This window comes from Atractosteus spatula, chromosome 4, assembly GCF_055471065.1.
Source record: "Atractosteus spatula isolate fAtrSpa1 chromosome 4, fAtrSpa1.hap1, whole genome shotgun sequence".
In the NCBI taxonomy this organism is placed as follows: Eukaryota; Metazoa; Chordata; class Actinopteri; order Semionotiformes; family Lepisosteidae; genus Atractosteus; species Atractosteus spatula.
In genome coordinates this window covers 58,123,917-58,150,879 of record NC_142709.1, presented here as the reverse complement: position 1 = coordinate 58,150,879, position 26,963 = coordinate 58,123,917, and the positions used below count along the sequence as shown (strand labels likewise).

Below are 26,963 nucleotides of genomic sequence, written 5' to 3'. Positions count from 1 at the left end.
ACGCATGTAAAAGTTGAAAGACAAACTGAAGAAACCTTAGAGAAAGCATACGACAGATAAACCGTGGGTAGGTCAAGTAAACACATCTAAAATATTGGGAGGAGAACAGATACCAAGCGGGAAGACACAATGTAAGTCAGTCAATCCATTGGTCAGTTACTACTTAGAAATGTTTCCTGAAAAATAATGGACAGCCCAGAGCCAGATTTATCGATTCTTCATCTGTAGTTAAAATGAGTGCTGGTTCCTAGCTCGCCTATAAAACACCCGTGAACGCAGTGCGAGCTCAGTAAATCTGGAGTGCAGTGCGCAGAGCTGCCGGAGTGTGGATAGTACTGCGCTGAGGACCTGTCCAGAGAGCATCTCAGCTGGGAACATGAGAGAAGCAGAGAAACACAGCCCCCTGCCAAATGCTAGCAGCTCAGGTTCGCCTCACTTCGTTTGATATTTTTTAGGCGTAAAATTATATTCGGTAACTTTTACAGATCATATAGAAGAGTAATCATATAACTGCATTTAATTTTTAAACTCTAAACTCGAGCCTTTTGCTATATGCATGTGTGCAGTATGTGTGAATCCAGAAAGTGCTGGATGAGATTATTGGATGAAATTAGCTACTGGGAACCAAAATTAGCTAGATGAGCCGAACGGCTTCCTGTTGTTAGAAGACATTCTTGCATATACGCAGGCACAGAGAGAATACACTACTGTGTTTAAAGGTAGCCTTGTAGCAAACTCAGTCTTTCCATACAATACACCTTTTAAAAATTGAGTGTACTACGAACTTTTTTCTGTGTTTGAAATTATTTTAAAAAAGAATATAGTATAATATTAATAAGGAATTTTAGTTACTAAGAATATAATTTTAATGTACTGTATACCGGTTTTTAACGTTGGTAAAAAAAACTAAACCAAAGGCTATTGGAAGTCTCAAGTGCTTGCAACATAATGAAAATGTATAACATACAGGCAGAACAAGTTTCTGAGTTGCAGGGATTTTACAGGGATGTCATTCTGAATATAACATCCCCCATTCCGTGTAAAAGTCCATTCTGCCTGTGAAGATGTGGTACATAAAAGTAAGAAAAATACAGCTTCAGCCCACTGTCACGAATCATTGTACTTTATAAAATGTTTATTTTACAAGTAATTAAACGCATCTACAACTTACGTCATAAAGTACAGTATTTAAAGCGTGCTGAATTGATACTAAATATAATTGCTTCCCTGCTAATTTACAAACTATGTCGACAGTTAAATATTAAAAAGAAAAAGAGAGCAAGTACAGTATATTTTCTGGAATTTCACATAGAACAGTTCGTTCTTAAAAAAAAACATTACGACTCTTTGGGGATTTGGGGCCGTTTCCTTGTCTTCATACAAATGCGCTGTTTAAAATGTTTATTATAGCTCAGCAACAATTTGCACTACAATTAAAAACTCCTTTCAGTATGAATGAGCTGGACCTCTTTTGTTCAAAAGACGTATTTCAGTTATAGTACTTACAAAAAAAACTTGAATTAATTTAGGAATTTCAACATATTCTTTGCACCAGAAAATAAAAAAATCTATTTCGTTATAGGCGTATTACCTCATCAGCTGCAGAATTACCAATTAAGTGTTTTGACCAGCTACTTCTTTTCTGCTTCTTTAATTCTATTTTTGTTTTTTTAGGCTCTAATGTTTGAACTACATATGTGACTAAATTAGCATAACTAGCAAAACTAGAAAGATTAAGCGAGTTTGTGGACTTCATTAGGTTTTGTTTAATTGAAGTTTCCCTGAGAAGAAAGCACTGGAAAATGATACTTTATGTTTTTGAACTGATTATGATTAGCACACATAAATGAGCCTAAAAACCCAAAAGGTTAATTTTAGCTTTTGTTATAACAAGCACACGTTATCAACTGAAACTTTTACTGGCTAATTTATCAGATGAGAGCAGTGAGAATTGCTAAAAATAGTCTGATAATCTTGAATTGCTTGATCATTTTCAGTTAACTCTAATGTATACAGGAAATGTAATGCATTGCGTAGTTGAAGAGGCAGTTATAAGCTATACAAATTTGTAAAAGCCAGCTTTACACAGGCAGCTTTATACTTTTAACATTTCAAATATTACAGTGCTTACTTGCATCGGTATGTTTCTGGAATCATTATAGTTACCTTTGTATTGTTTTTTACACACAGAATCGTTTATGAAATTAAGTGTTTTTGTTTATTTGAATGCTATGTTTTTATGTTCAAGAAAAGGTAAACCAACTCAGGAAACAATGTTTTATTCCTAAGTCTTGTGCTTTAAGATACTGTGGTCTAAATCACCCGCTTACTTACTTTGGGAGAACAAATAACATTAATAGAGCTTAAAAAGAAAACATATATAAAGTTGCTCTCTCCTTAGCTTTGGGGACTTCCTGAAAATAAATAGGAAGAGATCCTGTTTCAGGAGACATTGCTACAGTAGGTCGGGTCCAGAAAGACTGACAGAATTTGTGGCAGACTGCAAATTGTGAAAAATTGGCTGTAAAGACGAAAGAGAGAGACAATGAAAATAGAAGAAAAATATAATTCTATCCACCTTATTTCTACCCATATTCATTTTTGAATTTTTGATGATTGTTACTCGGGTGTAGAAAAAGTAGAGGAAATTATGTGCCAAAATAAAAACTGTGAAATATATGATTTTGCTCTCACTCTGTAGCCACTATTAAATTGGAGGGATTGATTTCATGTCAGTCCTTCTTCAGCCTCCACTGGTCTAATTACAGTAGGTACTTCAGAGATACCCCATTCAGTTCGCCATGACTAAATATTTTTTTAACTCTAAAACACTGCAAGAACTAGAACACCTTGTCTGTTCTCTTTTAAGAAAAGATTAAAGGTATGGTATGAGTTTAGATGTATGGGTAAAACTTTATATTAGGACTTGCAAATTCTTTTGGAAATTCTTTATACACTACTAATAGATCATTAACAGTATGTTATAACCTAGTAAACAGATCCCTAGTATTTATTATGAATTTTATTAACATCTCAAATTGTTCTTATACTGTAAATAATCGATTTATTAATTGACAATATAGCGTTTACCATGTGTTATGTGTTTGTAAAGTTTTCACTTAACCTTTACATTAAAACAGTGCAAAACAATTTGTGTGGTATTAAAAACTGCGGATGTTGTGTTTCTTCTCATTAGAGAAGGTTAGAGTTTTCAAATCTTGCATTCAGAAGAGTGTGCAGAATGAAATTAAATACCCGTATAGAAGATGACTGATTTGTACCCAGCCTACTGTAGTATGAAGTATGAAGATGAATGAAAGACATTGGTATTTGGTTTATTATTTAGCCGCTGTGCAGATCTTTCAGCCAGTACTTTCTCATGCAATTCCATTCTGTAACAGATTAGGGGTACAGTCAATCAATAATTTGATCAATTTTTTAAAAAAATTATTAGTTTTATTGACAGATGGTATCATAGAAGTATTGCACTCCTTTTTATTACAGAAAAGTGTTTCAAGATGTTGCAAAAGTTAAGACATAAATTGTAAACAAAACTCAATGGATCAGCTGATAGCGTGAATCAGTGCCTAGATTCTGCAAGACCAAGATAAATGCATGCAAGACTGTGTTTTAGAGAAATAGTTTGTTTTAAATAAATGTGATGTACAACAGTACATATCAGATTCATACTGTATGATACATACATGTACAGTATGAGTATACATACAACAATACATACAGTATGTAAATACTTTTTTTATGTGTATTGTGTCACGCCTTTTGTAATTTTAGAAAAGGAAAAGTGTCTTGTAGTACAGTGTTTCATGGTTTAGTATGCTCGAAGCATTCCTAAGAAATCTTCCCTAGTTCTCACATAAAGCTCTGCTCAGTCATAAGGTACTGTATCTTGTCCAAGAAAAGGCTAAGGAGTGCTTTAGGTTGACCAAACAGAACAACTGGTAAAGAATTGCTGAGGTTCTGAATTTTGTTTTATCTTTGATGAGATTCCCAAAGAGTCGGTTGTCCTAGTTTTAGCGATGGTGATATTTGTCAAATTGTTAAACTCCGAGGAAAGTATTGTTTTACCAAAACCATTGGCCTTTAAAGTCCGAGGTCATGTAAATGAATTCAAAATTTTGGAGTGCACCCTAGTGTGCAACTATTTCCCCTTTCTGCGTTGACTGAAGCTGTCATTCCTGCGGCTCATTAAGTTTGGAAGAGTGTGGGTCTTTTTTTATTTTTCCCAAAGCAGAGAACAACATGACAGGATACAATTCTGACTGCCGTTACTTTCTTTTCTCATTATTGCTAAGAAAACCTCTAAAAAAGATGAAAGCCTGTTAGAAGACCTCATTGCATGTTTTTGTCCTGTTTGAAACAGATCCTCTAGAACGAAGGAGGAGGAAAGCAATATGGCTGGTGGTTGGCATGCTGCTCTTGTCACTTCTTGTGGTGGTTCTTGGAAGCTTTGCTACGACAAGGACAGAAAGCATCAGCATAACTGGATACAGTTCTGGAGTTATAGTAAGTACTTACTCCTGTTCCAAATCCATTGCTATAGGAAGGAGAAAAATAACTCCCCTGTTATTTTCTCCTCTAGTACAAACAAACCAAACGGCAATTGTGTTCTCGACATCTGGAGCAATTTCCTTCAGAGAATGAGTTTGATTTTACATCTATTTAATGTCTCAGCAGTCTATTTCCAAATGCTGCATGTACTGGATTTTGATTTTCTGTGCAGTTTTCTAAGTTTTCAATTTACTGATTCTCTGCACTTGGTCTGTCAGATCTCAGCAGATTTCTAGACATTGGCTCAAATTCCGATTGTACAAAGTTTAGCTTTTGCTTTTAATTTCGCTGGTGATTTAATATCTTCTTCAAAAGGAGATGCTAAATGTTCCTTTAAACAAGAGCTATCCCATTTCTTTTCATGACCTACACTGTGATCTTGTTATGAAACAGCTTGTTTGTTTAAGCAAATTAAGTTAAGCTTACTATTATAAAGCTTTTGTAATATTATGGAGTTTTCCAGAGAATTGCCATGTTTGATTGGGGCTGAAATAGTAATTACCCTCAACGCTAACTAAAACATTCTTTGTAGCTGCCAGATTTCATGAGGGTTACTTACACACAGACATGGGTTATCAAAACATCAAATTTTCTCTGCCAAAATGACTTTTGTAAGGTCAAAGCAGATCTTGTCGCATAGAAAATTGTAATTTTAGTATGATTTCACAAAGTAATGAAGTCTTCCATGAGAAATGTCCACACTTTGCCTAGGAATGCAAGACCAATATTCTAGGAATGCCAAGGTTAGCACTCCAATATTCTCCCAAGAATTCACATGATTCGCACATCTCTCATGTCTGGAATTAGTTTCTCTCATGTCTCTCATGTGGAATTAGTTTGGTTAAAAGCCAGGAAAGTGCATACAGGGGTGTTGATCAGAGCCATTCCATGACATCATTGTAATTTAGTATAAGCACAAGAATACATTTACATACTTCAACATCTGCTCCTCGCTTCCTTTTGTAACGGTTTGCGAGGGAACAAAGCAGTGATGGGAGCACATACGCATGCACAAAATCAAGAACAAGTTGCTGATTTATTTCAGTCTCCTTTGTAAAAGAGTTGCTATTCTTTGAACCGATGTGAATACTTCCTTTACTATAAAAGATAACCAAGGGGAGGTACAGGTAGGTAAGGATTTAATATCTTTTTGTTTTTCTTCTGTTTTTTGAGACCTGTCTGTGCTGAACGACCTCAAACAGCGGTACTTTCTTTTAGATGTGCTTCGGGGTTTGATACTTTTTTTAGTCAAGACCACGTCAAATGCAGATGAAGAAAATAATTCAATTACTGTGTTGGTTCTGTTACAAGGAAAAACATACAAAAAATCTTTAGCATAACTATCTAGTACTAAGTGTCAGTGCTTGCATGGACATATGAAAGCCTGTGTAAAATTTTTGTTAAGGTTCAGTTCAATAAGATGCACATTTTCTGCACTTATTCTTCAAACTGCACTTTCTTTTACAGTTGGCTTTTGGATCGTTTCTGGGAGTCTTGGGATTGTGTCTTGAGGAAAACCGGAAGCAGCTGGTAAATAGTGCATACTAATGAACGATAAAATGTCATTTGAGTCTAAAGCTTTTAATGTACATTGTTTAGAAATTATTCATAGCCAAACATTTTTTTACAAAACAATAATCAATGTAAAATGGTATTTAAATGAGGTTTGAAGACTGGGCAATAATTTCATAATTACTTGTCTGCTTGCATGGCACATTTTCCTAAGAAGTATTGAAATTGAATATTTCTGTCAGTATTAATCTGAGTACTTTAAATATATTTAAATTGTTCTTGACACTACCTGCAGAATTCATTAACCATAAATAATCAGGAACCCTGGGTGTTAAGACACTGAAGTATGCAAAACACTAAGCATCAAAGACATTACATACAGTATACATTATATAAAGTGCATGGCTTTGCTGTCTACTGTACGTTGAATGTACATTTTGATTTTATAAATGAAAGTCAAAAATAATTACTGACAAAAACATTCCACTTTTGTCATTAGTTTCTGTTTCGTTTGGAGATGACAAAAACTTTATGAAGTTTGAAACATTGGACAGATCTGTCTTAACTGTATGTCGGTAAATGTAGTTAAATACATATTTTGCAGTACTCAAAATATAAATACATAATTAATGCAATATGTGCCCATCAAAAGTTACTTTTGCAGTGGGAGAGCAATCTGGTGGTGCTAAATCCTGCACCTTCACTTAAATCAGTGGTGTTAGTCTTAAATTTTTTAAATTAGAACTAAAATTAATGTAATTCAAATTAATTAGATAAACATGCACCTAAGCAAGGTCAACGATGTGGCACAGGAGAAGAGCACCACAGAGGAGCACTCATGCAAGTGGTGAAAACAGGAATAACAAGAGTAAATAAGCCCATTACTAAAATGTATCATTGCATGGTCGGTGCTAATATTCATTTATAGTTTTATAAAAATGTTAATCAAAAGTACCTTAGTGCTTCATTAATTTCAATGTGCAATTTATACGATGAGCTATAAAATCCTTGGATGACTGCTTCATGCAGTTTCCTCTCCTATGCGCAAAGGTTTTCTGGATAACCACGTCCTCCGGCAGTATTTCTTCTCCATCTCTATGTGAGCTCTAGACCAGGCTGACTGGCAATAATGTGAAACATACAAAACCCCACATTCATCTTGTGGGCCTTAAATCAGGGTCATAATGTTCTTCTGAAGTTTGAGTTGAAATGTGAGCAGCGTTATATTTTATGGTCTGGTGGTGCTTGCAGATTTAATGTGCAGGTTTGGGGACATTAAGCATCTTACAAGTTGGTAAGCCTCTGCAAAAACTCATAAATGTACAAAGATATTATAAATAAAATACAAAATCTATATTTAATATTGTTGCTCAAAGGGAAAACTGTGCTTAAAATACATCTGATCTACAAGGTTGCCTTCACTTAAAATGTATTACTGTATATACAGAAAGAACTTCCACCCTTTGTTTCAGAGGGAAGCCATGTAGTTTATGTCAGAGGTTATATGCGGGTTCAGAGCAAGGCATTGCAGTAGTATAATCCAGAATTAAATTCAAAACAGGACAATATTACATCCATAGAAAAAGGATGTCATTGCAACATTTCAAGCAAGACTTCCAAATGACAACACAAGGTCAGAAAGAACATAGGATACATTTCAGTGCCATCAATCTTAGAAGATTAGTAGTACTAGAAGTACTAGTAGTACTATCAGTAGATCTTAGCAGAACAAGCAGTCCTATTGCCTAGCTGGAGAATCAATAATTTTAGGTGAGGCCTAAATTTAACAGAACAGTGGACACTCAAGAGTTTTACACTTGAAAACTCAAACAATACCCCCTCTCCAGCTACTTTGTACAGGTTTGCAGTTCTTGGCTTTTATTTGGTCTTCAGGAAGACCTGAAGACGTTATTTAGCAAGTGCATTGGCTGTCATATGGCTGTTTTTCAAACCCTACGCATTATATGATGGCACCCTTTCAGCGTAGATTGCTTTCAGTCATCCTGGGGATAGTACACTCCTCTCCCTAACTTTCTACATTTTGAAGTCAACCTGTAACAGTGTGTGGCAAACTGCATGGTAGGCATTAGAATCATGTGTAAGAAAGTACAGTTAACTGTTACTGCACGATTGTTAGATGCAAGATAGTAGGATGTTGTTCGAGTTTTTTGAGATTGGCAACAGATTATCCATCTCTGGGAAAAGAGATCTTTTGAACAATTTCTCCTGACAGGAATGAAACAACATATTTTATATATTATATATTATAAGAATGTACTTGTTACTATAATTTGAGATGGGGAAAGGACCAAATATTTGTCAATTTGCTGCCAATATCTTGGCTTCACTTCTGGCTTCACTTGTGTTCCTAACAGTGGTGAGTTGTGGATTGTATATTCCCTTAAGGGATTTGGAAACCATCAGGTGTGATGTTGACGTACCTGAAGCATCCTCCCAAAGGTCGTACAGGATATTCTGACAGCCGGGCTTTCAAGGGAGACTTGCTTGAATGTTGGCAATTTGTAGGAGAATTTTCAGTAATGTAATACATGTATAGGAAGACAGTTGTCCTGCTGCCCTGCATTGCTAGGTGTTAATAATAACAACAATACAACAATAAAAACAACGACAACATATTATTATTATTATTTTCTTATTATATAATTTATATGTCTGTTGCTTGTAGCCAAAGTAATTTACAAACATTTATGATTACCTATTTTTTACATATGAATATCGTGACCCATTTATGCAACAGGAATTGCTAGAATAAAGCAGTTTTCTTCCGGCTACAGTAGCAGTAGCAGTGTCCCAAATTCCTACCTGGAATTTGAACCTACAAGCTCTCAGCTCTTGAGTGAAGAGTCTTAAATGACTTCTCTACCCTCCACATACTGTAGAACACCCCTGGTGTGTAAACTCCCTACAGAATTCTTTCATATTGACCAAAGGCTTATCTCTCTCTTCCTGCATTTTGGTAGTGACTATTGTTTCATTTTAGGTATCTCTTTTACTGGATCATGGTAATATGTATTTGATCATCACTGTATATTTACTGCCATGGTTGACTCATGTCTCTTTCAAGTAATGCCCACTGATGATACATTTTCTGGCAATGTGGTGACCTTTCTCATGGTAGGATGGAGAACTCTACCTGTTTCATATAGGAAATGACAGCATCCTAGTACTTACGGCAGAAGGCTTAGACCTTCACTTGTCGAGTTTTGGCTCTTTGCTCAAACTAGATGTCATACTGGCTGACCTCCTTTAGCAGTGAAGCTAGCTGGCCTTCTGACAACTTAAAACAGAACAGCCGGGTCTGGCTAATGTTGCCTGTTTGTGGGAGGAAGTTGCAGTCTGCCAGGTAGTACTGGCGGTCTAATGTGAACTACAGAACAGCAAGGAGCTCTCATCTTGTTACACAACAGCCTGCAGGCATAAGCTAATACCTTCTCCTCCCCCTCTTTCCCTTGACGCTAGGGGAAAGAACTGTTCCTATGCTGAAATTTGATACAGCTGTGTCCAATATAATGTTACCCTCAGAGGGTGGGTATGCCAGTTTAAGGGTAGATGTTAGTTTGCTTTTTATATTCTCAAAAGCATGCTGCTGTGCTTCTTCTCATTCAAACTTTGTTTCTTCTCTGACATTCTCTCAGAAGCTGATTCAAAGGGCTTGCTTCGTTTCTTACATGGCCTGGAAAGACAACTTTGTGCTTCCGTGGGTAGAATTTTGAAGTTTGCAGTTTTATTTTTAACCCCCCTGGAGCTTCTGCAGTATCTCAGACAGAAGGTCTGTTCTGCTCTTCTTAATAGGATGATGGTGGTGTCCAAGATGAAAAAAAGCATCTACCACTGTAATCCTTGCAGTATAAGATCCACAAATCTGTGAAATCAATGTGGATTCTGGAATCCCGTGTTTCTTTGCACTTGAGAGTAAGCAATGGACTACTGGTTTAATAGTTGACTAGCAAACAGCTACAAAGAATTTTGGGTGTATACTGTAGATCTGGAAACTTTACAGAGTGGCTGCAAGACATGCTGTTGTTTGGGCTGCTTTACCTACTGTATCTGAAGTATGGTAGTGTGTTGTTTCCAGGTGTGTGGAAAAGATGTCCGCCAGATCTGTCTAGATCATGTGGCAGTTGTGAGGTCATGATTAGGGCTACAAGAGCTCCATTACAGTGTCTGAGTTCCTGAGCTATGGGATCTCTGATGTATTACTTTCAGTTCTGAGTAGCAGACTGCTACTCTGCAGTAATCAATGACTGAGAAAGGAGAGGGGTCTGCATTCAGAGGAGAAGTCACAATGTTTGACTGCAGTGTTTCCCCTATGTTAGTAGTGGCATCTTCTTTTGCTCCATATATATAGTAAGAGTTCCTCCATTAATGTGTTTCACCACAGCTTCAACTTTCTGTAGGGCTGAGGTGAATATTTATTGAAGTTGCTTAGATTGGTGGTCAAGTAAATTTTGAAGCCAGGAAAGAGTTTTTCAGGGTGGCTTGTCTCTGTAGTATTATCTGAGATTACATCTGTCAGTTCCATTGTATTAGGTATTATGATTGTTTTCTGTTTTTTTTTATTTTGGTGTCAAACTAAAAAAAGTTCCAACAATTCCCAACTTACGTCCAAGTCCTGTTTTTATTTTTTGCGGGGCAGCCTTCCAAGTCCTTTTGCCACATCTGCAGCTGCAAGGCCCATCACTTGGCTGTGTGATAGATTGCCATGGAAACAGACAGGGCCTTCATCCTGTTCTTTACTCCGGTTAAACAACATTAGGCAAGCTAAAAGTGTGAAGCAAAGACCATGTAGTTATCTAGTTTCAGTCAATAACTTTTACTGAAATTAAATGTGTCTCTTGCTAACAATACTTGGAACAGTTTTAAGGCATTTATTAGCCTGATTCTGACATCAATAACTGTGCTTTTGTCTTGTGAGATATTGCAGAACTACAAAAATATGTTATCAATCGAAAAAGGACAACTGGAGCTTTAAAAAAAAATATTTTGCACTTCCAAAGTGCATCGATATGGTAATCAATAAGCCAAAGCTCAAAGCCAAGGGGGTTAGCTTCAATTTACGACCTGAACCAGGCTCCTGCTATGTTCTGCTGCAGAGATATATGATCGCATGATTGAGCTTTTTGGGATAGTTGCAACAACACTAGGCACTATTATGAGTTTGTGTGTTCGTTTTTTCAGGCTGCGTGACCATGTGGGTTCTCTTCATGGCTTGGTGCCCCAGGAAATTTTGTGTCTTGCCCTCTGGCTATGCTTGCACTTACTGTTTATTACTGTGCTTCCCTTCCAGATGCAGAACTGTTTAAACTAGTGTCAAAAATACTTTTCAGAGATGTCTAACAATGTAAGAGGAAAATGTAATCTAAAGCATCAGATTTTCTGGGAAAAAAACATTGTTAAACAGTAACCTCAATATATACGGTAGGACAGATTACACAGAAGTATATGGCTAGAAAGAAATTTTAAAATGCTACAAGATGATAGTAAATGCCATGGTAAATATAGATTTTAGGTTTTAAATACAGATGAGACCACAGGAGATGAAAAATTGTGATACAAATATAAATGTATGAGGTGCTGTTTAGGCCATTATTCAAACTTTACCTCTCATACACATACAAATTGCTCTCACATACACAAAAAATGCTCTCACACTCTCCATTTTACCTCTTACATTCATATAAAATGCTCTCACACTCTCCAATTTAACTCTCACATACATACAACACACTCTCACATGCACTAGTTTTACCTCTCACATACAGTACAAACAAAAAGCTCTCACATTCACTAGTTTTACCTCTCACATACACACAAAACACTCACATTCACTAGTTTTACCTCACATACACCTCATATAAATGCAGTGCTTATAACTAAATACTTAAAACAAACAACATAAAAGAAGCAAAAAATAAAATTGTACATAAAGATGGAATACATAGCACAGCATGATAGCGTTCTCTCAGCCATAACATTGTGCAACACAAGGAAGGCAAAGGGAGATGAAAGAAGGGATTTTTGTCAGATGCAGAAAAAATATTACTGGTTGAAATTTAGTTGACATATTGTGGTGCATATTTGGAGGATGTTATTACATTATTGTTGTTTTTGTTGTAGTGAAAAAGTAATGCGTTTTTAGTTTGTTACACAACATAGATGAACTGTTCCAACTGGCAAAAACACAGCTTCTTGTGGTCTTACATTAAAGTACTTCCTAAAAAGACAGAAAGATGGTATTAGTCTGTCAAGTTACTCTATGATTGATGGAGAAAAAGACAGGTGCAGAGCTCTCATCAGGAAACCTTTCTGGCGATATAACCGTTCTATTTACACATCCCATATGAAAGTTAGCCATAATGAATTTGTTATAGTATGTCTGTATTTTTACTGAAGTTTTCCCATAATTTTGTTGTGTTTCATATGCTTTTTGTTGTACTCACTCCCACGTAAGTGCTGGTTTGTGCATCTGAAGCACCACGGTAACCTGCCGAGCCACCACTCAAGCCTGTTAATTCATCATCTGCCGTGACAACTAGATCAGAGTGAAAATCAGTTCCAGTTGTGTATAATTAAAGCACCACTTACTTTTTTACCAGTGGCTATTTAAGACCAGTTATGACAGTCTTAAATATCTCCTAATTTGTGGATACTTCTGGAGGCCCAACATGAGGAACGATATTGACAGTTTTGAGGCACCATGCTCCACCTGCAATTGCGCCAAAGATCCCAGAGTAACACCGGCCGGTCTCCTTCAACAACCTACATCTCAAAGGAGCAGTCATCTATTTAATGACCCCCATGGTCATCTGTTTTGGCGGACTTAATCACTGGCCTTCTTCACTCCCAAGGCTGTTCGATGATTTTGGTCACCTTTCAGATGTTTTTACAAAGGAGATTTTTCAACTCAATTGTTTCCCTCCTGAGTTCTTCAGTTTGTTTCCAGGTGTTGGCGCACCTTCTGCAGATGGCTAAGGACTAATATCTGTCCTCAGACTACCACACAGAGACTAATAAACAGAGGGAATGTGGGAATCAGATCTTGAGACCTATCTAAGGTGCCACATTTTTCTTCCAGGAAGGTTGAGTACAGTTGTTACCATGTGTAGAATTTTCATGTCAAATCTTGGTGAACATGTCCACTGGAATGTATCCCTTTCAGTGTATTTATGGTTATAAACCTCCATCAACCTATGGTGTCATACCTGTGCCCACTGAAGCGCTGGCTTGCAAATCTGAAGCAACACGGTAACCAGCCAAGACACCAGTCAGCCTATTATTTCACCAGTTGCTGTGACAACTGCATCAAAACAACAACCAATTCCACCTGTGCACAATTAAACCACTATTTACCTTTTTACCAGTGGGTATTTAAGACCAGTTATCACAGTTCCTCACTTCTCAGTAATAGGGTCTTTAACTTGTGGTGTTCCCTGGCTTTGTGCTCTCAGAGTTAGTTCTCTCTGGCTTTGTTCTGGACTGCCTTTTGTGTATCAAACCTGGCTTGCTACGGGTTTGCAGTCTTCACAGATCACCTTTGTGCCTTTGCCCTGTGAATCCTCTGCTTGGACTGAATATTTGGCTACAGCAGAGGACTGGGTTTTGGATTGTTAGTTTTGCATTCACCTGCCTGCTTACATTCAGCTCTTTTACCTCACCCGGACACTCAGGACCGGATTTTGGTGTTCGTAGGCCCTAGGCACTTTCACGCCGAATGTGCAAAAAGAGGGGTAAACGCCAATTGAATTACATTGATTGACATGATGCACTTTAAACTATTGTAATGACCGGGGGATTCGCACAGAATGAAGCTCGCACACCCCTGAAGTGCTGGCAACAACATGTATATTTACCTCCGCCCATAGGACTTTGACGGACAAAGATTGAAACTCCTCAAGGCGGTTACACACACACAGGGTAAGGATTAAGGAGGGGTACTTTAGTTTACCATAGGTTACAAAGACAAGGCAGCAAACACTGACAACTATTGACAATGGCTCCTCATAAACTCTCTACACTATTTACACAGCCGGGTCAATCTCCGGTCGACACACTGGCCTCAAGTCCAGCCCCATGGCCGCTGCCCCCAGCCTGCCTTGCAGGTGCATAGCTAAGGGGAGGTGCAGCCGCTAAGTGACTGGTGCAGGCGCTACACTATTCTAATGCTAAACCATATGATTGATGGAGAGAGTCCAGCGACCATCACTTTGATACTTCTAGTTTCTAAAACAGCCGCCAGATAGCATATGATTATTGATTTGGAGCACCTAGACTCGATCACAAGCATGTTGTTTCAGCTCATTTTTTATTAGTCACTAGTGTTTCCCTCCTTCGTAGGCCCTAAATATTTCGTAGGCTTTAGGCACTGTAGGCACTGTAGGGAAATCCGGCACTACCAGACTTGGATTCACACTCCTGTCTAAAGACCACTGCTTCATAAAAGTTATACACAAAAGAAAGCCTCATCTTTTTTGAAGATGTGTACTTGTCATCCAGAAACAAAAAGATGTATGTATATCATTTAATAAACCCTTTGGTGTTCCACACTATTATGACTTTCACAGAAAAAAAGTAATTAAAAAAGCATTGGTAAGTTATACAGTATATATGAAAGTTATTGAAGCATCACAGTACAGTATTAGCTGGCTTCATATTGAATTGAGTCAGCATTCTGAATTCTGATTTTTCTGAACATTTGGAAGTTATATATCGGTGAAGAAATGCTTGACTAGAAAGGCAATAAGAGGAGGCATGATGCCATGTCATTCTGCTTTGCTGCCTCAGTTCTTGATCCTGGGTTCAATTCCATATTTGGGCAACTTCTGTGTGGAGTTTGTACAAGGGTTTTCTAGATGCTCTGGCTTTCTCAGTATTCCCAAAGATGTGCTAGGTCAGCTGATGTCTCTAAATTGTATTTGTTTGTATGTTTTATTTATACAGTATGTATGCAGCTTGTGATGGACTGGCATTCCGTTTAAGGCGTAGTCCAGTCTTCCACCATGTGTTTCTGGGATAAGCTCTAAGTTGTCGTGACCCTCAGCTTGAATGGTCATGCTTGGCTCCACCGTTGAGCAGCTGAGCAAGCTAGTATTTACATGGTAGCCAGCCACTCTTACTGTCGCCTGTCATTCAAGCACCAGTTACCACGGGTACTAATCTCACAGGAGTCTTGTACCACCTGGAGGCAATTATACACACTGCCTCAGGTGGTTCAAGCTGCATAAACTGTGATCTGGCAGTGCTCAGGACAACTTTCCAGAGTTTGCTACGTTTCTTGCTTCGCTCTATGTTCCTGGTTCTCGCTGCGCGTTTCCTGACTCTGGATCCTCACTTCATCCTAACAACATTCATTGGATCCTCCTGTTGTGCTTTGGTACAGTATCTATTACTTTTTAGACTTGCTTGTTTCCCTTTACTCTGAGTTTGGATTTTCCTTTGTGCTATGATTCTGTGTTTACCCAGCTTGAACCTGTTCTGGACTATGCTTTGCATGGTGTTTGCCTGTCCCATGCTTTCTGTGCTCACCTTTGCTGTGCCAGTCTCTTCTTCACAGCTGTTACATCTTGCTGTCTGCTCACACTGCTGCTTACCTGTTTACCGGAGTTTCTCTGCCTACGTTTGGATTTATTTTACGAACACAAATTGCTACTCTTCAGTAGACACATTACAGGAATAAGCGGTTTTCTAATATGACATAGAATCCTATTCTCAATTGCTGAGAATCATAGTCACCAGAAATCCCAGCTTCTGTTGTAGCAAGTATTAACTCTTCTATCAACAAATTCACATTTGTCTCAAACCTCTTTAATCAAAACTCAGCTGAATTGTTTTTGGTTGGAAATTGGCAGGAAAAAGAAGGTTCTGAAACACTGTATCACACATTACTGTATATAAAACGTCAGTGAGAATTTAGTAAATGTCCCAGCACAGTATTGTTAATTTTATCATGTGATGAAATATGAGGTCTGCGATTACAGGAAACCTAAACAATTCTAAGCTGTGAAATATTACCATAAATCATACTTACATTTTCATAGGGGCTGTGCTTGATTTTACTGGCATGCTGCAATGTGAAGGAAAAACATGAACAGGATTTAATTGTCAGTTGACTACATAGTGATTTATCATTAATTATGTTAATGTTTAAATATACAAAAATATTTTCAAGCCTGTCTACAGAATTTAATTGCATTGAATTGAGGACTAAGTATGAAAATGACATCTTGATTGAAATGAATGAGATTCCGACACAGAATAATGCTGAGTTCTTTATAAACAAAGGTCAGAGTTAGGGGAAAAAGTCTGATAAAGCATTGGTTGTCAAAAGGGAATTCCATAGCAAATATTAGGTTGCATTTCATGCCTTTGCATCCTTAAACCTTGGACCTATGTATTATTTTAAAATATGTGTATTCTCCTGCCTGAAAATGTACCCTTTTCTCTGATATATTAGTCATTTGGGAGCTATCCAGTCAGCACCATTCCCAGTCAATATACCATATAAAGCCATTTCCCAGCATGTACAAAGCCAAACAAATTTCAACTAGGAATTAATACATTCTTTAATACAGTTTAACCTGCTGTCTATCAGTCCATTAGTTAAACACCTATTTATAATGCAGGACAATACTTATAATGTACATTACCGATATCTTGCATGAGACCTATAGTATGCATTCCATACAATTAGCTGTTGACACACCTTGTTTTTTCTTACATAAGTATATCCTTAAGCTTCCTATTGAGTAATGAAGCTGATACATTTCTAGAGTTCTTACCTTTAAGTGTTTTGTTAACTCAGAAAGCTACAAAAGAGTATATCCTATATCACTTACTATGCCAGCACATTTTACAAATCATCCATCCATTTAATTGTTCATAATATTTATAAGCTTTTTGCTGAACTCTTTTTATGACATTTTTTTGTTCTTCAATGTATAATAAATGGCTGTACCTAGAAGCTTAGTTACTGTATATACTGTAGGTACTGTAAGTATGTACAGTAGGTATGTACTGTATATTATTCAAAATAAAACAATTATAAAAAGGAGTGGATAGTACTAATAGTATAGAACGTATTAATATATATATATACTATTTTAAATATTGTATTCTATTAATATATGTATTTGCATTATTCAATATAAGTAAATACATTTTAATGTGATGGAGTAGTGCCCCTTTGCTGAGCTTTTTAAATTATAGTACTCAATGCGCACCAACCAATAACATGTTGTTTTGCAGTTAATAGCATCCATAGTGTTCCTGAGCTTTGGAATAATTGTCTCCTTCTTCTGTGTGGTGGTGGATGGAGTCTTCATCCTGCTCAGCCTTGTAAGTTCTAGTCTTTTTGATTTATTTTTCTAATTTCAGATCAGGAAAACATGGCTTCCAACACAAAAAAATGTAACATTCCTTCTACTGTATTAACTGAAGTGTAACAATAATAATAATAATAATACAATAAGGGTTATTTCAAACAATCTATAAACTATGGCATTAACAATGTAATGTTCTTTTCAATTAAGTCAGAAGTCAGTATTTTTATAGAATGGTGAATCCTCAGTCTTACTATGTAAAGATCCTGGACTTAATTATAGCTTTGAAACAATTACAATCTTTTGCCTTGGTATACAGCCTGTTCCCTCCATCAGTTTTGCTTCCAGAAATCTTACTTTTTTATCTCGGCAATGATTTGTAACACACAAAACTTCTGGTGGTTTGAGGTAGCAGTGGTTGCCCTGTCATCTGCTGATGAGCACAGAGCAAGGGCAGGTAGGAAAGAGTTGAGCCCCTCTTTTCCTAAAGGGAAAACTTGTAACATAGCATCTATAATCCCCTGTAATTTGTATGAAGAATCAAACTTACAATTTGATGAGCTTTAACGAGATATAATTGAAACTCTGGCAGGCTCTTTCCCAGTCAGAGTTGACTCATTGTGCAGTAAATTAAATGTTGGGGACAAACTGGCTACCTCTACCCTAGCTGGGTCTAAAGAGAGAGCCTATTCAGATAACAAGCTGCTCACTCCTGCCCCTGAGAAGAATATTCTTCTAGTTCAGAAATAGGCCTACAGTACATTGCAACACGATTTTCCTTGCCAATGTTTTAATCACAGTTTAAGGCAAAATGATATCAGAGAAGTTGTAAGTAATGCTTCTTGACCTGTCCCTTGACACCCCTGCTACAATAAACTGACCTCGTTGTCATTACAGTTGTTTCTGAGTGAAAAGCACAGATACAGGTTGGCAATTTTGCAGTAACAAATCATAACGTAACTAGATTGGACCATACGTTATTGCTGAAGACATCTAGCTTACTGATCTTTTTCCGATGTACAGGGCTATTGCATACAATTTTTTTCTAAAATTCTTTTCTGTATCTGAAATGAAGCTTATCAAACAGGCTAGTGATTAAGTAATATTCTCACAATTAATTGGCTTAATGAATTAAGCACAGTAATCAACACAAGAGTCTGGGGTTTTTAGTTTTTGTGTGCATATTAGTTACTGTATGCTTACCTTCAAGGTTCATAGGACTGTGTGCAACAACTACCACTAAAATGTTTCAAACATGCACTCCTTGGTGAGAATTATATGGGAACATGTAGTGTTGTTGTTTTTCAGTGAAAGATGAAACATGAGTATGGAGGGTTTGTCTATGAAGCCAGAGGCAAATTATACTGTATTACAAAAATATTACATTTTGTGTTGTTTTTGATATATAGCCAGCTCATTCTGTGAATTAGTTTAATTCCAATTCTTTTTCGCTTGACTACTAACCAGGTTATAACAAACACTTCACTGAATGGACAAAACCTGGTAGAAATTAAGACCTTTTACACTTAAGACCCACAAACATTTGAATCAGAATGTGAAATGTTACAACAACTTTCCATTGGCAAGATTTAAGAAATATTTGGAAAACAGAATGCTGTCATCGAGTACTGTGCTAATGTTAAAGTTTTTGAAAAAGGTTTTGAATAATTCCGGGCTAGGTTTCCAAGACATAAATTAGCCACTGCAATTGATACTGTATGCCCATTTACAAGTAAACTTTTCTCAGAGATTTGAGGTGACAAGTTAAAAACAACTGCATGAAATCCTTTGTTGTGGGAGAAAATTTGAAAGCACTCTTTAATGTAGTTTATTTCTTCATATTCTGTTTTTCATTACAGATGTATGTGGTGTTTACAGAAAGGGCAGTTTTGCTTTTTCAAGATAAATACACAATGTGCTTATAAAGTTAGTTGACTTATTCAAACAACTTCATCAAGAAAGCTGTGTTCTGTAGAGCCGTGAGGTATGACTCTCACACAGACAATGGCAATGACAATGTCTCATGGTGTTATCTGACTGGAAGTGTCTTCTTTTCAGGACATGAGGCCTCTGCGAGCAGGAAGATGCCAGTACTATACGAGTGGCAATGGCTACATTTATGAGAATTACTTTGCCTCTGTAAGATGAATCTGTGTTATATATTTCAGTTTAAATTTATTATTAGTAGAAGTGATATGTGATATTTGTAATTTGTGATATATAAAGGACATGAGTTTCACAAGACATCCATAAGTAAAAACAAGTACAGTATTTGAATCTGTGAGTCATTTAACACTTTTTAATGGATTTTGTTTTTCTTGGTGCAGGTTCTCTTTTTTGCAGTTTCTTTTCCAACGTGAACTGAAGCATATATCTAGACAAGAGATGCTCCATTTTATTTTAAAAATGCTGTTATTTCCGGATGTTTTTTTTTTAATTACATGTAGTGAAGAATAGCAGTAGCAAAAATAGATAAATGAGCACATTTAGCACATTGAATTGAGCAGTGAAAGAAAAGGTACAGTACATGTAGCAACTGAAAATTCAGTGCAAATCTGCCCTGTGAAACAAACAGCAATATATCAGACTGTTCAGACCTGAAATTCCTTGGCATGCTTGAGGTACTGTATCACACAGGTTTGGGCAGCTACTGTACCTTTTATACATAACTTTCTTAATGCATGTAAAAGTCTTCCAGTACGGACCAGCTAACATCAGACAATGAGAGACCAATGAAATATGAAGAGACATTTGAAATGTTTTTTTGCCAGTGGCACTGGTATTTTGAAACTCATTGCTATTTTGATCAGTTTAATAAATTATAGCGCAACAGAACATTTTTTTACAAAAGTGCTAATTATATCCCTTTTCACTGAGTGTTGGCTTACAAATTCTTGGGGAAAATCCTGGAGTTTTTCTTTTTTTTTGAGCCTGTTTTTCGTCTGTTTCCTGTTAAAACTCCAGGTGCCTTGTCAGGGGCTGACGGACTCCTGCAGCCTTAAAGTGCGAAGTGGAACCTGCTACTGCTGTGACCTGTACGACTGCGCTAAGTGAGTGTGTTTCATAAACAATGAGTGTAGAAAGCTCCTACTGGGAAATAAAGCAATTAACACATAAAACAGGGATTGCAATGACAGAAAAAGAGCAACAAAATTTCAACATTCAAAGCTCCGAAATATTTAGCTTTCATCATTCCTGCTCAATACTACAGTTAGACACTCACACAATCAAGTGACTCTATACTTGCAGCTAGGTAGGAGAGAATTGTAAGTGAAATCAATTGTCATAGAATGGGAGTATGCATACACACCTCATTTTCCAAACACCCTGACATTCTGGTGACTTGCACACCTCTGAAACCAAGAAACATGTCTCGGTCCTTCACCTTAATCTTTTTTTATATAAATAAACCTGTAATAATTACAGCCCTGGACTCAGAAGAGCCTTCCATGTTGAAACATTAGAAGAACCTGCTTGACTCAGCCAGTTTAAACGCCTATTCAGAGTGGCGGGTCCTATTGTCCAGAGTTAACAGGTTTGAAGCTGGGTCATGTCATTAGCAAACTCCAGGATCCCCTAGATATATTAATTCATGGAACAAAAGCATTAGTTTGTAAAAAAAAAGAGCCCAGAGTGTATTGCTACTGCAACTGCAAAATAGTTTTAAAGTAAAATTTAGAGTGTGATAAATAATAAAGGAGACTTTTACAGACATAGAAACGATAACTTTTTAAATATCTTCATTAACATATCATAATCAGTCCGTAATATTCTGCAGGTGCAAATCTGTAATGGCTGTAGCTTACAGTGTGATGCTGGCCTGGAGCACTTCCACTTTGCAGCTTGCATGTTCTGCCCATGTTCCATCTCTTAAAGGGATGATGGCTACTGTACCTCAACAGGTGATCTTAATTGTTGCTGTGCATGTTTCTTGTGCTGGAGCTGTCTTGTCCTGGGTGTAGTTCTGACCTTTCCCCTTTCCTCTCTGTTGCAATCCTTACCAGGAATAAGGGCTTTCTGACAATGGATGGATATCTACAGTATATACTGTATACTCACACACAAATAAGGATATAATACATATATTACTAATGTAATTATCAACACAGTACTTTGGCTGTTACCATTAAAAAGATGGAAGCCAATTATTCTGAATTTTAGCATGGCCAGCTTCTTTACTTTTGTGATGAAGTTTCCCAGATTCTAAGGGAACATTTTAAGTGACTGTCACCGGCCGAGTGACCAGGTTTGGCTCAAAAGAAAAGAAACTCCAACACAGCAGTCTTCAAATGCAAACAAAACGGGATTTATTGCCATCAAAATAGGGATAACACAAAAAAAAACCAAAACCCTCACAGGAGTACTCTCCACACCTTTCCTCCAAGGCACCTTCTCCATACTGAGCTCTCCCAGTCCCTTTTATAGCCCCTCCTTTTCTTAAGAACCATCCTCTTGAAGGGACTCGCTCACATTTTCTTAACAGAGATAGGCAGTTTGACCAAAATAAAGTATTTGACCATCCAAAAAAAACTTAACAGAGTCATGTAACCGTGATATATTCACTTAAACAAAACAACTAACCTTACAATGGTTATTTATAGATGGCTCACCAGTAATCTTTCCCTTTAAGATCATTTGTGTGATACTACAAACAGGAAAGGTGACTGGTGGCCATCTTGATCAACACAATAAAATACTCCACTGGAGGAAACATTGCAGTGATTTTAGGGAAACAACAAAAAGGGTAAGTATCATTTACACTTCATTCGTATCACATACACACTCTCAAACATACCAGAAGGGTAGAGGGAAATATTGGAGTATTTCACATTCAGTAAAAGAAAGAAAAAATAACAAGCACTCTGTCACAGTGACCTTTCAAGACCTTTATCTGAGGTACCCGGGAGGATCACAGACTCCAAAATGAGAAAACATTTGGGAAATGAGAACTCTGAATTTAACTTCATTTTCCTTAGGGAGCCGCAAATGTTCGGCTCAGAAAAAATCTTCACTGCAATCTCAGTCTCTTCCATACCACTGCTTTTAAACATTTGTTTTTTTCTGGAATTCAGATTTAGGACATTTCAGTTTCACTGTTACTCAAAAAAAGGAGATGAGATAGATTTTAATCATTATAATGCATCCATAGCTATATACTGTAATATCTGTTTTTTAAAAAAAACGCTTAGCAGAATGCTATAAATGCTGTAAATATTATATTAGCACATTAATAATAATAAACTTTATATTATATAGTGATTTTAAAAGTAACATCTAAAAGCGCTTTACAGTAGGTGGAAAAAAAAGTTATAGGGATATCGTATTCCAACATAAGTATGTGGGGAACATGAGTGGTTAGAAGTGAAGCAGAAGATATGTGGTCATTAGTAAATGGAGCTGACAGGCACTAATGAAAAAAAGCCTTTCTTTGAGTCTATATTTCAATGCAGTCAGGTTAGGGGTCTCTGACATCCTTGAGGATAGAAATCCAGAGCTTTGGAGCAGTGCAAGAGAAGGCCCTGTCACCCGTAGAATGTAAAAGAGCTTAAAGGAACAAACAGTCAGATGAACAAAAGCTGCAAGGTGGGGAGTAGACAGATAATAAATCAGATTCTGAGGATCCAAGCCATGTAAGGCCTTATAGGTGAGCATGATGATTTTGAAATCGACTCAAAACCTGATAGGAACTCAGTGCAAGGACTGCAAGAAGGCGTAATGTGATCGCTTGCACGTCCACTGGTCAGGATTCTTGTTTTTCTGAGGAAAGCAAGACAGTGAAGAGAGAGCAGTATCAGCAAACCTCTTCTGGTCAACTGCTCACCAGCTGCAAAAACGTACAGGACATAATGTTGAAAGAGTGTCAGACAAGGAATTCTATATCAAAATTTAGGGATGCAAGAATCACAGCACAGTGCAGTGAAGGTTTAGATAAGTTTAATTTGTGACAAAAATGGCCATTTCTGGAGAACACATGTACAAGTGTATCCCCCACTCTGTCCTGAATTACAGCAGTGTTACAGTGAGTTTTATAGTCTGTGTACAGCCATGGTCACTATATGTCATTATTATGAATGTTGGTTTAGGAGTGACCATTACCACTCATATTGGAATCATAGAAATTATTTCACTTATGGCAGTGTCTCTTCTCGATAATGTTATCCCTGCCTTTCAATCACTCCTGTGGTGTCACATACAGTATAGCTGGTGTCTATTTAAAATGCACTGAAGCCTGGTCAGGCGTAATGACCTCAGGCCAGTGTCAGTGTCAGTGTCAAGATTTCTACAAAACAGAACGGCCTAGTGATCAGAAAGAGTTAGTTCAAGGTAAGTGTGAAACAAATGAGTCATTTAATTATCACAAAAAGAGAAATAAATCTGCAGGTGACCGCATTAATTAAACACCAAAGATGATCTAACCATTGCATAGTGAATATATATTATATGAAGGGCGACATGGTGGCACAGTGGTTAGCATTGAACCAGGTGGGGCCTTGGGTTCAATTCTGGATGGATTTCATGTGTTCTCTCCATGTTTGTGTGCGTTTCCCCAGGAGTTCCCATTTCCTCCCACAGTCCAAAGACATACTGGTAGTTTAATTGGCTTCTGGGAAAACTAGTCCTGGTGCGAGTGTGTGTGTCTGTGTCTCCTGCCTTGTGTCTGTTGCTTGCCAGGATAGGCTATAGCTCCCCTCCTATCCCAAGTTGGAGGAAGCAGTTAGAAAATGGAAGGCTAGATGAAATATAGATAGCCTGAAATATCATATTTATTTAAATAGGCGTTTGGCTGAGAAACTTTTGGAGAACTGAGAAGTGTGAAACATCAGACACTTTTAGACTTTCAGAACAAAAAGAAGAATGCGTGATTCACATTTGCTTTAATTTAGAGGCTAACCTGTTAAATATATTTTCACAGTGGGGGATATTTAAATAACCATTATGAGTTTGTGGGTGTGAAGAGCTGCCAAGACGTCATGTCGCTGTATGCAATGATCTGGTTACTGACCGCACTGAATCTGTTGGCGTTCTTCCTGGGAATACTGACAACTGCAGTCCTTGGCAGCATTAAAGATGTGGTAAGCAAGGTTGATATGGTACACAATATATTATCATTATATTGTCAACCGATGTGGCATCAAGATGTTCTTAAAAAATCTATTTTGTGAATAATATATACTGTACATTGCTATAAACATTAGCAACATTAGAAATGGTGGTTAACAGCTTTTTAATATATTTCTGCATAAGCATTACAGGACACATTGGAATGCAACCCAGTTAGATCATTTGGCTTATTGGATTGATTTTTGTCTTATTGGAATGAACTCTATACACTATGCAATCCTATGTGATTCTTCATGAGGCTAGGGCTCCTTAATTCCTAAAAGTAATCCAATACTATACTGTATGTCTCCCCAGTTCCTCACTTCAGCCTCTGTCCGTTTTAATTAGTATCATGCAAGCAGCAAGATGAGGTCAGAAATAAATAGAAAATAGAAGTAAAGTGGCACAACATTGGAAGAAAATAATTTAGAAACCCGTTCTAGTGAGAAAATACTGGTGGAAAAGTAGCTGTTCTTTTAGATTGGAAGAGGTTTGTCAAGCTCATTCTCTGATTTTGCACTTTGTCTTTGTCAGAAGGGATTTGCTGTGAGTCCTGATATAAGAACGCAGCTTCAAGCTTTCCACAGCAGCACAGATTGCCAGGACAGCAACAGTGCCCTTTCTCCCACTGCTCCATTGCTGCAGGACCACGGACGGAACTCACTATACCCCGTTAGTTTCTTTTTTTTTTTGTTAAGCCTTCCATGCCTTGATTTGTTGAATCAGGTTTTCTTAGATGAAGGTGTGTGGATTTTCCTAGGTGAAGATATCTATTAAACAATAAAGTTAACAGCATGCATTCCTGCAATGCAGCCCCAGGAATAAAAAATCATTTGAGGTTAAATAAAACTTGTACTGGAATGGGATGTACTGGGGCCAGGGGCTCAATTCTGACCTGCGGTGCTATCTGTGTGGGTGCTCCCGTTTTTTCAGACTATTCCAAAGACGTCTTGGTAGGTTAATAGGATTCTGGGAAAATTGGCCCTAGGTGTGTTTGTGTATCTGCGCAGCAATGGTCTGGCATCCTGTCCAGGATATACCTTGCCTTGTGGCCACTTCTTGCTGGGACTGGCTCGGGCTCCCCCTAACCACTGAATTAGATGTCACTATCAGACTAAAGACCTACTGTACAGTAGATTCATACAGGTGATGTTTTACCTGGGGCTGAGCCTGTGATAATTATAGCATTACAGCTGATTAAGCCATGAAAGCCAGCTTTTCCAAATCAAGAAAACCTAATGCTATAATATAAGCTGACTTTAAACAGGCTCTTTCATTTATCTTAATGCTCTTCCGTTTCTTCCAGAACACATCGCCATACTATGCTACCTCGGACACAGCAGATGGCACTCAGCCTATCTCCTCTGACGCTACCAGGACACAAATCAATCCGCCTCCTTTTGCACCTCTGTATAACCTCCTCCATTGCAGAACGCAGGGTTTCACTGGGTGAGAATAACCTCACCACCTCGATGAGACTTATTTCCTCCTACATCGTATTTTCATTTCCTGTTTCTAAACAATCCAGAAAGTTCCCCTTGTGCCTCATTTTATTTTATGCTTGATGTTTTGGTAATGAGCCATTAAAGGCTCTCTATATTTTACAGGAGATAAGGGAATATTACAGACAGAAAAGAGAACAGTCCAACAATAGGAAGGCGTAACATTTTTTTAAAAGTTCACTTAATTTAGATCCCACATCACTTGGCCATTGATTTGTGGTTATAACCACAACGACCTATGCTTATAAACCATTATGATTCTTGTTTCCTGGAATGTAGATGACAATGTTGATGTTAAAGCAATTTTTTTAAATGTTAATTTTACCCCATTTTAGTCTGTACAGAAGATCTTGCCTAGTTATTTTTTCACCTTTCCTAGTTGGCAGGACATTTTCAGCACATTTTTTTTTATGGGTACTTGCCACCAGTAAATCCAAAATAGCAAGCATTGTCATCTGTGAATAATTGTACTTGATTTAGAAATTAGTGAGATTTTATGTAAATTCTTGTACATAATTTGTAAATATTATGTAAGTTTTATATGGCCACTGAACCATAGCGATTGGAAATGCTGTTGACATTTGCGAATTGCAGGGCTCCTTGTTACTGATGTGTATTTATCTACTGCCTGATTTTTTTAGCTATACTGTAGGTTTTTTGCCAGTGAAGCATAAAACAAAGTCAATGTATTTTGCAGAAAACATACTTATTTTTGTTTAATATGTCCTCATTTTATAAAATGTGATGTCTTCTACAAAAAGCTGTTATAAATGTCTAATTGCCGAAATATTGACAGATCTCGTTTTTGTTTCTTAAATTATTAGGTGTGTTCTTAGCACTGTCACGAAGAACATTCTGCCTGTGCTTGGTGTGGTGTGCCTGGTGTCATAAAAAGTACTGTATGAGCACAGCAAGCTATGGTCTGGCAAAAAGTGAAATGAAC

At 37.3% G+C, this 26,963-nt stretch overlaps 1 protein-coding gene across 2 annotated transcripts; it reads left to right on the top strand.

Moving 5' to 3' along the window:
• Positions 1-331: 331 nt before the first annotated feature.
• LOC148836676 (transmembrane protein 255B) lies at positions 332-26,804 on the top strand. 2 transcript variants are annotated; one of them, XM_088913819.1, is made up of 9 exons: positions 332-425; positions 4,382-4,524; positions 6,037-6,099; positions 17,344-17,433; positions 19,476-19,556; positions 20,382-20,467; positions 24,331-24,490; positions 25,056-25,190; positions 25,825-26,804. In XM_088913819.1, exons 1-9 carry the CDS (start codon positions 377-379, stop codon positions 25,969-25,971), a joined length of 954 nt encoding a protein of 317 aa, XP_088769945.1. In that variant the 5' UTR covers positions 332-376; the 3' UTR covers positions 25,972-26,804. The 2 variants fall into 2 exon arrangements, with proteins under 2 accessions (XP_088769945.1, XP_088769944.1); XM_088913818.1 differs by having other exon boundaries at positions 25,053-25,190; positions 25,825-26,081.
• The last annotated feature ends 159 nt before the right edge of the window (positions 26,805-26,963 follow it).

Bases quoted from the DNA above. Each gene is read 5' to 3' on its own strand.
- LOC148836676 (XM_088913818.1), top strand. From the start codon at position 377: ATGAGAGAAGCAGAGAAACACAGCCCCCTGCCAAATGCTAGCAGCTCA. The intron at 19,557-20,381 runs GTAAGATGAATC...TTAAAACTCCAG, and splicing joins ATGAGAATTACTTTGCCTCT to GTGCCTTGTCAGGGGCTGAC. The intron at 20,468-24,330 runs GTGAGTGTGTTT...ATATTTTCACAG, and splicing joins GACCTGTACGACTGCGCTAA to TGGGGGATATTTAAATAACC.